General features: G+C 40.1%; 1 protein-coding gene across 7 annotated transcripts in view; it reads right to left on the bottom strand.

Moving 5' to 3' along the window:
- Positions 1-588: 588 nt before the first annotated feature.
- RREB1 (ras responsive element binding protein 1) overlaps positions 589-13,622 on the bottom strand; it is a 244,206-nt gene continuing 231,172 nt past the window's right edge. For 5 of the 7 annotated variants that reach the window (XM_085607218.1, XM_085607219.1, XM_085607216.1 and 2 more), the window contains 3 exons: positions 11,221-11,385; positions 3,722-4,459; positions 589-2,260 (listed from right to left, as the gene is read on the bottom strand). In XM_085607218.1, coding sequence (XP_085463344.1) covers positions 1,824-2,260; positions 3,722-4,459; positions 11,221-11,385 — 1,340 coding nt within the window. In that variant the 3' untranslated portion in view covers positions 589-1,823. The remainder of the gene's footprint in view (positions 2,261-3,721; positions 4,460-11,220; positions 11,386-13,622) is intronic. The other 2 variants (XM_085607222.1, XM_085607223.1) reach the window with 1 other exon arrangement.

Raw genomic sequence — 13,622 nt, 5'->3', positions numbered from 1 at the left:
AAGGTGTCACTTTTGCTACCTTTTGATCCCTCAGATTTGCTCGCCATTCAAAATAGTTTTGACTAGTTCACATTAGCCAAATTACAGTCACGCATATCTAATATTTTTTTAATCTGCACACATTTTGTTTCCTGGAATATTGAATTTTAAAATTAACATGAACGGGCACAGAAAACTGCTGATGAGATTTAGTCTGATGCTACCAATATTCAGATTAAGAATCCTCACAAAACTGACAAGGGCCTAAGCCTGCCTGTGCGTGAATTTGGTTTTTATTTGTGGGCAACTGTCTCAGTCAAGATGGTTACCAAGCACACAAAGAACTCAACCATACTATGGCTCCAAATATCATGTTCAACCTCTTACAAGTTACAGAAGAAAACAAATGAAACTAAAATGTATAACTACAGTAGGACGCATTCCTTAAAATAGCACTCTGAATATACATACATGTATGCTTTTATATATGTATATATAAATATATATTTATATATATTATACACATATACACATACGTGTGCACTTATATAAAATTACATGTTCACCAATATAAGCACCTGTCCCCAAAATGTTAGGAAGAAAGTTCTATTTTCATTCATACTTGTATTTTATTACCAGTAGTACGTTCCTGCTTAACAACTGTGTCAGCAAGAGGATAAGGCATACTGTTTTCCTTTGAAATGGAAGACTGATTTTTTTAATTTGCTGAAACAAGTCCACCGGTATGCAGGTCGCAGATCTTTTTGTGCAGCACCTCATGTGTCCTCCTTGTGCATTTTTGAGGACGAGATTGGTGGCGGCAGATAGCACTTGTCCCCTGTCAACTATAGGAGTGCCCCACCATGCTGAAGGCAGCCTGCCCTGCATTTTCCAGTGACTGATGCCCAGGTTTACCAGCAGAAGTACTGCAGGACGAGAGCTCTTCCAAAAGCTATGATGACAGTTACAATCTGGGATTGAAGGGCCAAACGCAGAGGATCTGAAAGGCAAATATTGCCCACAGATTGCTGTTGCCGACTCCAGAGACAAGAACGGATGAATTCAAGCACACTGAACTACTGTCCAGCATAAAGGTTAGCATCATTGCTGTAAGTGAAATCTGCTCACGGTCCACCGCGACCAAAAACGGCATCTCGAGAGCACAACAGCGTTCAGCAATTGTTCTTCCTGGTTTTTGGCATTAGCCAGTTTTGCACAATTACTGCACATAAACCACATCTTTAATACCAGGAACTGGAAGAGTGTTCTATTGCACAGCGAACCAAAAGCTCTTACAGAGAAATTATGCCCTCCTTTGTGCATCTTTCTGGCATTAAAATTTATATAGTTTACTTCCAGTTATTGGCGGTTGTATTCAAGGGCTATTTTTTTTCCGGTTTCCAGCTTCAAAACCAAAAGTGACTAGAACATATGTACATAAACAAACGTCCGCATACCGACACAAGATGAACATTTTAATGCTTAAACAAAACGTTCCTCTCTACTAAACCCATTAAAATATTGCTTGTCTTTTAAAAAATCATTTCTCCTCCCAAAAAAGTAGGATACCAAAAGATTTAATAAAGTAGTAAGGCACTGAGAAAAATCATAGTCTATTGCATTATTATACTGAAAGGTTGTGGCACAGCCTCTAGTCTGCTATACTCTCCAACAGCCAAGGAAATTGATTGCAAAATGGGATCTCCCAAGCGCCGTGCTCTATGGTCTTTAGCCCCATCTTAGGATTTGCTGTGGAGAATACTGATTTCACGCAGGTTCAATCAGCTCCCCATTGTTCGGAAGCCCTGTCTGCAAAGGCGACAATGTGATTAACAGGAGATTTCTCACGCATCACTAGCTATCCCAGAATGGAACTCCGCTGCCTCTTTTGAGCCAAGCTTCCCCCATGCTGCTTTGTCTTTCGTGCTGTCCGACGCAAACACTCTCTGCCGCTCAGTGCCCAAGTTGGCCTCTGCGCTTCTTGTTCGAGTGTCCGCTTTCTCCTGTATACACAAGGAGTCTGTTGCGCTCTCCGTTTGACTTCTTTCAGTTGTTGAATAGTTACTAAGGCTGGGGATGGAGTCACACTCGCTCTCGGAGATGGGGTTTGTCCCACTCTGGATAGACTCGTTTTCGCTATCATCCTCAAATCGAGAAAGACCATCCTCTTTATCATGGCTCTTTGGATCTTTTATTTTCTGGTGAATACGTTGGTGGCGCACCAGGCTGTGTTTCAAAGTGAAGGTCCGTTCACAAGTCTGACACTTGTAAGGTCTTTCACCTATGAAAAGATAAAGAATTAATCATTTTCCAAGAATCATCACCGCAAATAAAACCTATAAAAGCCTCAGTGACTTGCGTTTATTTAGCACTACAACTCATCAAGAATTTTTTTTAAGGACGTTTTCAAGAAACCTCAAGTTTGAATCCATTAACAAAGCACAAGTGATAAAATGCCCCAGAAACAGAATTACGGACATCGCCTCTCTTGAGCATTTTATTTTTTAACAAATTACCTACAACTTTGGAGTGCACAACCTCAAATTGTGGACAAGAAGAAAATATCCAATGTCACTAAATTACTAAGGGCTGCTCTGTTTGTGCACAATGGCATAAGCAACTGTACGAATGAACACCTAGTGCAAGTTCCTCCTCTACTAAAATGTATCCTAATCTCCAGATTCTTCACATTATACATTCTGAAAGAAACCGTGCTAGAAAAGTTGGTTGCGATTAAAAAAGTAGCATTTTCTCAAACGTTGATGAATATGCAAATATGTTTGTGTGTTTAATTTCCATTTATTTAAGTACTTTGTCTTTTGTTCTGTCTGACTGTTTTGACTTCTGCTTGCCGTTTTTTAAATCAATGTTTTCAAAGTTTCTTTAGCACAAGCTTATTAGTTCTCAATATGAGGAGTCCAGCAGGTCGCAGCACTGACTCTAAATTGAAAAATATTTTGTTTAAGCTGCAAAGTTTAAAAAATGTATTCTCAGAACAATTCTGCCATATTTGCTGGAGGTCTCCCTCTTTATTTCGGTAAGTACATTGAAGTAAGGCAACCAGGGTATGCCGACAATTCTAAACACTTCAGATGGAGAGGCAGTCAAAGATTCTTGGTTTTAGGCTACACCCTAAAAGTTGCTTTCAGAAGTCAAAATGAAATTCAACCCAATTAATTTTAGGAAATCACTCAAAACACATCTGTTTTGTTGACCTCCTCACCCTTTCCTGGTTCAGTGAAGTGAAATGTTTGATTGACATGCCCGTTTGTGCACAGATACAGTGAATAAATAAAATAAGTAAAGAGCAAACAAGAATAAGGTGCATCTTGCCTACCTACCCTTGAAGCTTGTAGAAGCCAATAAACTGCATTTCTGGAATACTTTTGTTTTAGGTTGGCATCTAATGGTAATTTAATAATATTTGGAAACAGTGCTTAGATAAAAGACTGCATTGCCATTTGCACATTAATTTTTGTTGTTTTGTGGCAGGAGTGCACTATATAGAATGATCTAGAGAAATGTTGGGTTAATGAAGCATGACCTGAATACATTCTGAATAAACATTAGCTCTTTTCACTGTACAACCTAATTCACTCCACCAAATACACAAACCACAATTCAAAAATCTCTATTTAAAACGTCCTCTGCTACAGCATAAAAGACTAACTGCGCAATTGATAATAACCATGTAATTGCATTAACAAATGTTAAACTCTCGCCCATGTCTTTTTCTTGTTACCTGTATGTGAGCGCATGTGCCGTGTCAGATCCTGCAAAGACCAGAAGCGCTTGTTGCACACAGTGCATATTTTCTTCCTTTTGTCTGCCTTCATGGTCCCCTTTGCACCATTTGGCTTTAGCTCTTTATCGTCATCACTCTTTTCAGACGTTCGTCGCTCCGAGCTTTCCCCATCTGAGAAGTTTTCACTTTCCTCGTTCTCTTTCACAGTTGTCTCAAAGTCCCCAGACAGCTCTTCCAATTTCAGGTCTAAAGGGCTTGCTTCTTCTTGCTTAACTTGACTAGTGTTTCCTTCATTCAGGGGTGCTTGAGTCTGCTCACTTTTGTCTTCATCCTCACTACTCTTTGCATCCTTTTTACTTTCACTCAAGTGCACCTTTTTGTGTCGGCCAAGGGTAGCAGCAAATTTGAAGCACTTGCCACAGAATTCACAAACATTCTTCTTCTCTTTCTGAGTGACGCTCCGTGCACTTGGGTGGTTACCAGCCAGTTTGAAGTCCATCAGCTTGCTGGCGAAATTGAAGTCGAGACTTTTGTTGCTGACTGAGTCTTCCTCTGCTTCATCTTTACAATCATCCATCTGCTCTCTTGTGCCATCCTTGCCTCTGTCCGGAGAGTTCCTATTGGGCCTCGACTGGCCCGTCAACAGCCCTGGCACTTCTGGTTGATTGTTGTCAGTGCATGTCAAGTCTAGTAGATCATTCCCAGGTGGAAAAACCTCAGCATCAGAGTGGCTGTCTGTATGCAAAAAAGAGAGGCCGTTTCAAGTGGGTACAATATACCAAAAATATACCAAAAACAAAGAGACAAGATTTAGGCTGAAAAACATAAATTTCACTATGTGTTTTCAAGGTTTCCACACAGAGGGGGACAGCAGTGAAAACAGTTGTACAGCTAGAAGTTACCAATTGCCCTGTGGTGTTTAATGAGTCTTTGCTAAGAGTATTCTCCCACAGCCTTGTACTACTAGAAGCAACTTCCTGCATGATGCCTCTGAACAGCACCCTGTAAAAGTCTGTACTAGTCAGATGACTGCCACAGCTCACACCCTACATTGGGTATTCTGCAGTAGGTTGAGGGAAATGAAGCCTCTTGACTCATTTATACTGAGGAGTCTTGCAGGAAGCCTTGCTTGGAGGTTCATGGCAGCAAGTACTGTCAATGAGCGATGTGGCTGAGGAGGAACCAAAAATACCCCCACATTTTAGGGGCTGGAAGCAAGTCTAAATGTTCTTTTTCAATAGCTATGAATTACTTTGAACTGCCCTGCTTTGTATAATGAACTCCTTTGGCAGACTATCTAATGCTATCTTGAAGAATCCTATAAATAATGCTTAACAAATCACTTTTAACGTCTTTCAAAGTTTGATAAATGCAGCTGAACAGCTACATAAATTAGTATTTCACCTCTGGTTATTTTCTTTCTTTGCTAGAAGGGGAAAGATGAGCGAGGTCCCGAAAACCACGTATACAACTAATCATTAAAAGATCCAAATTCACTATATTCTATTTTAAATACATCAACCTGTCAATTGTATTAAAACCCAACATATCCAATGCATGTTCTAAAAAAGACAAATTTTGCACGCTCATCAATTGCCCTTCTTTATAAAGTCATACTAAAGAGTCTTGAGTACGGTACCCAAAAAGGGGCAACCATAATCTGATACTTCATAGAGTAAATTGAGCTTTAATGTGTTTAAAAAAAGTTTTTAGCAGTGTGCGTTAAAAGCAGGGGGCAGCCTGAACAGCATAACCATTTACAGAAAGGTTTAAGTGCACGTAAAGCTCTGAGGATTTACTGCCAACCTATTGATATTTGGATAGCATATATGTGACATTTTCGGGGGAAAAGAATTTAACGTTTGGAGCCCAAACTAGGGTAATTTATTTGAAAAATATCCTACACATGCAAATGCTGTAAATCACTGGGTCAGTATTCTGTGGGCTCTGTGCACCCGTCGCAGAATCTTGTTCTTGAGATCATTTAAGCCCCAGGTGATTTTCTGCAAACTTCTAATGACCTTCTGACATGGTTAACCTCACACAATATTTCTATTTAGAGCAGCACGTTTGACATGGTAATACAAAGTGATGCTGAATGCATCATCTCTGCAACCCATTCGTATCAAAATAATAAGAAAAAAGCATGTGGGGATAGTAGAACTCTCGATTTTCCAGCGAGAGTGGCAAAACTCTACCAAAGGTATGTGACACAAACTACATGTGAAATCAGAATGAGGGCAATTAATTTTACTGTCAACATTGACCAATGAATTTTAAACTGGAACTAGCATAATCAACAACAGTAGCATGAAAGTTTATGTTATAAAGCACAGTGATGTTCCCTAACCTTTCCAGAAACAAAAGTCAGATATTAGAACAAAGCCATCTCAACTAATCTCCTGTCTCACATCTAATACATTTATTATGTGTTTGTCAGCAGTGTTTAACAAAGAAATAGTTTTAGAAGCCTCCAAATGAACACCAAAACATCTAAAGGCTAATCGCCCCTCAACATCATCTAGCCCCCCTACTCTGGGTGGCCCTCTTTGCCAAAGCTTAAGTTCTTGATCTGTAAAGCACATGTTCAATTCATTCACTGTAAACAGATTGCGTATATCGGCCCACTTTACAGATGGTAGATCACAATTCAGTTCAGAAGAAGGTGGTCAATAGAGACCAGCAACTACTTAACCAAGAATGTCATGGTAATCAATGATAGACTGGAGTGGATCAAGCGCCAAAAAGAGTCATCGGATCACCAAACCAGAGGATGCCGGGGATTGGTGAAAAATGTATGTTACTAACATTTAACGCCTCAAGAGAAACTTATTGGAACTTTAGAATTGTATTCCTGTGCAGGTCTGCGCTATATTAATAGAAATGCCATCTTGAAGATTCTGCAGCACTTAATGTGCACTGTATGTCTCTGATGCTCAGCAGTTCATTTTGCAATCAAGTATCTATTTGATGCACCGCGGATGACCATGTTTGTTAAAGCAAATCCTCGTGAAAAATAAAGATGCTCCAGAAAAACACTATGGAATATATAACTAAGGGAACCGAGCTAAGAATAGTTGACTTAGCTGAAAGATGCTTTCTGGCCATCCTCTTCTATACTAGAAAAAGAGATGATCAACAAAGAAAATGAACAAACGACAGTCCCTATGGTAGTCACTTTTGTGGCCATGAGCTTCAACGTAGGGCAGAACAGCCATGTGACATGAACACCTTCATGACAATTTAAAAAAAAAAAAAAGAATTCTGGGGGCCAGTGAAAAGTCAAACAAACCGACTCAAAGAAGCAACTCGCCATGGGGAGTACTGAGAACTTGAATAGATAGACCAAGATGCAATGAAAACAGGGATAGGAATGAAAATAGGAGACAAAGCGAGATTCAAAGAAGCAAATGATAAAGGGCAACAAGTTGAAAAAACACAGGAACCATGTGTCAATGGGGGATGCAAAGAAAGGGAGATGCAAAAGGGTCACATGGTCTGTATCAACTTTCTGAATTTTAAGAGAATAAGCATTTTTAAGATGACAAGAGCAAACAGATAAAGTGTGTCAATCCTCATTTTGTAGGGGTTTGTTGTATTTGTTTTGTGTTCTACATAAAAGAAGGGTCTGGGGGGGGGGGTTCCCTATGATACTGTTATTATGGCAAATTCCCCAAAGAATAATGTCAGCGTGATAAAATCAGGCTGATGAAACTTTCTTTCTGAGAACTGCTACAATGATTGATTACTTTTCCACAAAAATAGAATGTTTTCGTGGAAAAAGTAAACCATACTTGGGATTGAGTCACAGGACCACGGAATAACGCTTATTACAATTCCTAATACAAAATGAATTTTAGTAATAAACAATAAAAAGGAGCGTGGGGGGTGCATTAGTCTTTCTTCATGTCTACCTTGTCCCAGTAGTACAAGACAGAGAGAAAAAAGAAGCAAAGAACGAAGTGACGGCACAAAGGAAAAAATGGTAGGAATGGGGGGGAGGGGTCAAAGGTTAATGGGGGGAGCCCTCCCTTTTAAACAGGTTTAAAAAAAACACGAAACAGAAGAAAATAATTTTGCTCCAAGGAGAACTTTCACCAGATTTGTCTCATCAATCCAGTGACAGCCATTCTTGAAGAAAAATGTGTCAAATAATTTGATGAAAGATTCGTTAGAACCAATTTCTTCAGCTAAGATTTTCATTAGATTCACACAGAGCAATTCCTGCAAAACAACAATCTTGACAAATCAGATAATGCATAAAAATATTTCCAATGATGCAACTGTTTTATACAACAGTTTGTTCCTGCCCGAGTCTTGCATTTACTAACATGAACTCAGTTGTTCCAGTTCAAACTATTATTGGAATATCACAGAAAAGCCTCCTAGATTGTTACATATGAGCAGTTATGGCCAGGACAGTTTGACCGATAAGCCCTCTTCCCTTTACCATTAGTTCCCCCGTACCAAAGAAATATGTGGTTTACCCTCCGCGCTTCAGAAGTACCTGAACCGATGTTTGCAATAGAAATACTGCCAATGTTGGGATGTACTGTACTATGTAATTGAATGACTAGTGCGGTCTTCATCCACGGCCCATCTTCAATGCCCTCCAATATTACTCTGCTCTCTACACACACCCTTTCCCTTCCCCTGTTCCGAAAAAATATGCGATTTAACTTCTACTCTTCACATCTGACCCAACTTATGCACTAAAAATACTGCTGCTATCATGAAGCATTGTAGTTCGTAAGTGAATGCAGGAGCATGGCTCTCAATACTGGAGCAGGTAAAGTGCAAGTCCACGGGTACCAGGAGCCCACTGCTGCTGAATTAAGTCTGTATTTTACTATGCAACTTGAGGTACAATGAGCCCATTTTAGTCAGCTACACCACTGAGTGATGGGCATGTGTGGTCTTCAAGGCCCTCCAATAATGCTCCGCCTACCTTGAGTAACTGCCCCTTATCGTGCCTAGTAAAATGTTTTTCTGTTAAAGGAACCCTGGTAGCAAGTGTGTGCAGTAACAGATTTCCAAATGCAATCTGTACAGTAATCTTCAGAGTTTAACTTTTTCCCAAGAACAGCTGTGTAATCAAAATAAAAAAGTGACAATTTATGTCAAGAAGAGTTGTGGTGGTTAGATTGTATCACTTGATTTCAGGAGACATAACCAATAAAGACAAAAATTATCTTCGGTGATTCTCATAAAGATGACGAAAAAGAAAAGTCCCCGAGCAAGAACTTGCAGCTCATACAGGAGCAAAGCAGGAGGGGAGCACGCTTTAAGAAGACTGAAATCCGTTTCTGACAGCAGCTGCTGGTATTGTAGCTGGTGCTCACTGCCTCTGTGGCCGCTGAAGCGCTCACTCACACAGGTAGCGCGCTACACTGTGCGTGTGGGGTGTATGTTGCTGGGAGAGTTTTGTTTTTGTATAAAGGCTATGTGGGAAACGTTTCAGGTCATGTGTGAGTGACCAGAGGCGTGCTCTTTTCTTGTCTTAGGATAGAGTACTGAACAGAATGATGGACGAGGGGTGTGAGAGATAAATGCAAGTTTATAATATGGTGGCTTTGCGGTTACATCTTAGATGCATGTGATAGAAGAGAGGTGCACAAGGGAGAGATTCATCTGCTCTCAGACTGACCCAGTTATTCAACGTAAATCTTGAGCACAAACGGTTTTCCCACATTTTTTCGATACACGAAATATTTATAAAAACAACAAAAACGCCTACATTTAGAACAACAAAACATAAGACCAAACCCAAATTCCATTCAATTCGATTTATGCAGATGCACAAAATCACCTTTTCTGAGCTACCGTACTATCCTGCTATATATATATATATCAGAGCAAAGATTTAACGACCGTCACCAATTGAGCAAGCCACGGTCTTCGCTGCTTTAACTGCCCGATTAATAGTTTATTTATGGGATCGAAACTTGGGTTTTCGATACAGGTTACATTTAGGATACTGAACAAAGGTTGCTAATGGAAGCAAGAATCCAGAGAGGATCATTGGAGATTGAAAAACTGTTACACTGGATAGCAGTGGCACATCAATCAAAAACGAATGGTCTCCCTAATCATGGTCAATCTGCTAAACAAAATTGAGTAAAAAACATAGGAGCATGTCTGTAAATACCAAAACACAAACTGTACCAACAAGCTTTCCAAATAGGACTTGTATCACTGAACAAAGTGACAGAAAAACGGATTACGATCACAACCACACTGTGAACAGAATCTAAATGCAATTGGCACACGAGGCAGCTTCATGATCTCTTTCGTCACCTGTGCAGTCGGCCACAAATGCACTAACTTGGTACTTGCTGTTAGTGCACAAACTGCAGAATGCACAGTTTGGAAACACGGAGAAGCAACAACAGCTCTTGGTGTATTTGAAAGCTTCAAATTTAGCAAAAGTGATACAGACTGAACAATTTCATCAATATCACAATAATGCCCAAGGTACAAGATACTGCACCTATTCCCTAAATAACCATCATAGCTCCACGTGAATGCTCTTTCCAACCAAAAATACTGCCTTCTACTGTGCCTTAGTAGATAGAAGTGCCCAGTAAACGATCCACATATCTTAACACAGAGTTACAATTATTCTTTGTATAAGTAAGGAGGCAAGGGCTGATGTTAAGACTCATCTTAAGCAACTAAACACCATCTCTAAGCATGGAAGTAATTAATGCTTAACAGTGATAAGAATTAACGATATGCGTAACCCCATGTGCTGTCAAATGTTTAGTACAGGTGGGGTCCATCTAATGGCGGCACTATGTCTTGACCTCTGTATGGTTCTGCTCATCATAGCTACTTAAAAGACCAACATTGTAGCCTTTTCTCTAAAAGACCTCAGATTTGAAGCACAGAGCGTAGAGCCATGAACTGAGTGACAAAACATAAATGGAGGACCTCAAAAAGGAGTGACAAGAAGGAAAGACGTGAAGACAGAAGCAAGGGAGGGAAGGAAAGTCAGGCAGATCATTAAGGAATCCTGAACATAAAGATCGATGAACCCTGCTTGCACAGACTGCTGCTACATAGCTTTGCATCAGAGAAGCCTCCACTCCTTTGTTGCTAGTTAAACACATAGTGGACTGGGGAGAAGTACCCCCTTTCCATTCCTCCTGGCCATCCTGTTAAATGTAGCAGGACAACTAGTGACGTGTAAGGGTGCGTGTATGAGTGCTGGAGGGAGATACACATGTATTGCAAACAGTAAAACAATAATGAACATAATAAAAATGTTTGCTATAGCCAACACAAGTGTCCTATCGTCAGCCTCATCACTGTACAGGCCTATTACACAATGCAGCATGCACATTTACTACCCATCTCACTGCCAGTGGACTACACCAGGTCTAAACCCTTCAACGAGATGTTAGGTGTTTTCTGCTGTGCGAAGCCAGCACTTGAACCTGCATCAGGTTCACTGAATGTGCTGTCTGATAGTCTGAACACACTGAAAGAACTACCTGTGCTATCCTGAGATCCATCATCACTTTCGTTAGACTGAGGGAGGAGACCATTTCTTCTTAAGGAGAGGTTGGCAACTCCGTGAATGCGCAAGAGGTGGCGTTCGCAGTTAGATTTGGTAGAAAAGTAGGCCTCACATTTTGCGCAGGGATAGGGCTTCTGACCTGAAGCAAAAAAAAAAAAAAATGTTTATCTATCTGATGTTAAACTGTTTTAACATACATCTTGGTCAATTGGTCAATGTCTAAAACTTGCTGATTTAATTGCTTTTCCTATGAAAGTATTCCACCAGAAAGGCACGACAAAGAATACAAAAAAATACTAGAACTGAAATATCACACATTAAGGCATGCAAGTAGGCGCAAGTAGAGTCGATGGGACCTCAAACAAATTCTTAATTTTTTTTTACCTGTTCTTCATAAATGGTGATAAACAATATACAAATTAAAGATGTTCTCTGATGACCACAGGCACATTTACTCAAAGACATTACAGGTGTGAGGAACATGGATTTATTCCACCAAATGCAACCATTAAAGAAGAGTCTGAGACAACCGTTCTGAAAGCTTTACAATCTTCTATAAAAGAAAACAAAAAATGTTGTGGATAAAGTTGTTGAATTAACCACAACTTCTTGGCATTGTGGTGCCTAGCATTCCACTTCATTGTTTTTAGCTGGCTGAGTTTTACAGACATGAACTATAAATATGCAAATCAGCATTGTCCTGTCCCAAAAGGAAGAGTTCAATGCGACCTGTCTGACCACATCCTCGATAAAAGAGTGCAGCGCAAGCACAGGCCAGGTCAAAGACAGATTTGCATATAGTTGTTCTCGGTCTGGTTGGTACAGTGATTACAAAAAAACGTAATAGAATGCCACCCAGAGCAATGCCAGTGGTTATGATTGATTCGAGCAATCTGTCCACTACATTTTTTACCTTCCCCCAAGGTCAGGCATGTCCATGCAGAGACCGTCTACAGCAGAGTCAAATGAAGCAGTGTGCATGCAAATCCATGCAGAAAAACATGCAGTGTCAAAGGAAGAAAAATCGTTCTGAATTTGGGAGTCATCGTGATCTTAGTCAAAATACTTACAAACCCTAAGCGTGAACGGTTTATCAAGATACTAATAATGGTTAATCTTGTCAACCTACAACGCTGTAAGTTTGTCAAATAAAAATATTACAGGTTCTCTGCGAACAGGGCTATGTTTAGTACAGCGACTCAGCTGCGGTGCACCATACATCATAAATAAAGTGATGCCACCAAGAATTTCACATATGCATTGAACATCACACAATCATGTCACTGTGTGATAGATAAAACACTGCGCCATAGATGAATGACAAGAATTTAATGTGACTCTGTATGGTGAACAAGGAGAGACACAAAATGTTATACACAGTTACAAACTAGAAAGCAACAACAAAGACAACTAGATAGTGCCTCAATTTGAACAGAACTACAGCCTCGATAGGAAAATAAGTTATGCATTGGGTCATGGGGTGGGAGATCAGTGTCCTCTAGATTGCTCATTTCACTGGTACAGGAAAGAAAGAAGGAGATGGCCAGCAATTCCTATGAGATTCCATTGAGCCTGCTTGCCTCTTCCAGGGATCCAAAGTGTATGATATTGTTCGTATTAAATCCATATGTAACGGAATCTCAAGCGACTCATAGACCAGAGGCATTCAGGATATCTCATGAAACGCAGTGCACAGCGAGTCCATTTTGACCCTGTACTTATCATCATGTATGCAGAACGAAGTGTCTAACAAAAGAACGTATACCATACTCGGGTAAGGTCTACTGCATTTGATATTCCAATGCATTGCATGATGCAGTCAATCTTAACACAAGTATTAATAACTAAAATAACTACTACTACTACTGCAGTGGTATAAATGGGGAACCTTCCTGATTTAAGAAGTATGCATTCCACTTCATTCTGGACCCAAGTGAACTCCTCACATTACTCCTGCACCGATTTCTCTTTATAGGCTCCCAACACAAAGAACTGAGTTCAAGATACCATGCACTGTGCTCAAGGTCATTCATGGTCAAAAACCATGTTAACTCATCAATTCGCTATTGCAAGAATGTCCGACCAGATGCTTATGGTTAGCTACCCAAAGACCAGGGCCTGGACACCCTAGAACAGTGAAACTCAAAGTACGGCCCAGGGGCCGCATGCGGCCCTCCTGACCTTTACATGTGGCCCCCTGGGCAGCAGCAGCATGGGGCTGCCATTTACGCGACTCTGCACTAACATTTTTAAAAAAAAGAAAAGTTGAACATACAGCAAGCGATTATTTAAAGGTTAATTGCAGTTAGGGAAAGGAAGTAACTCTTTAGGAACACCTTCATTTTTAAAGATAGTCAGTAGATATTAATGCTTTAC

The sequence above is a fragment of the Triturus cristatus genome, chromosome 5_2, assembly GCF_964204655.1.
Source record: "Triturus cristatus chromosome 5_2, aTriCri1.1, whole genome shotgun sequence".
Lineage (NCBI taxonomy): Eukaryota > Metazoa > Chordata > Amphibia > Caudata > Salamandridae > Triturus > Triturus cristatus.
Note: the sequence above shows the minus strand (reverse complement) of the source record. Positions and strands in the feature narration are given on the sequence as shown.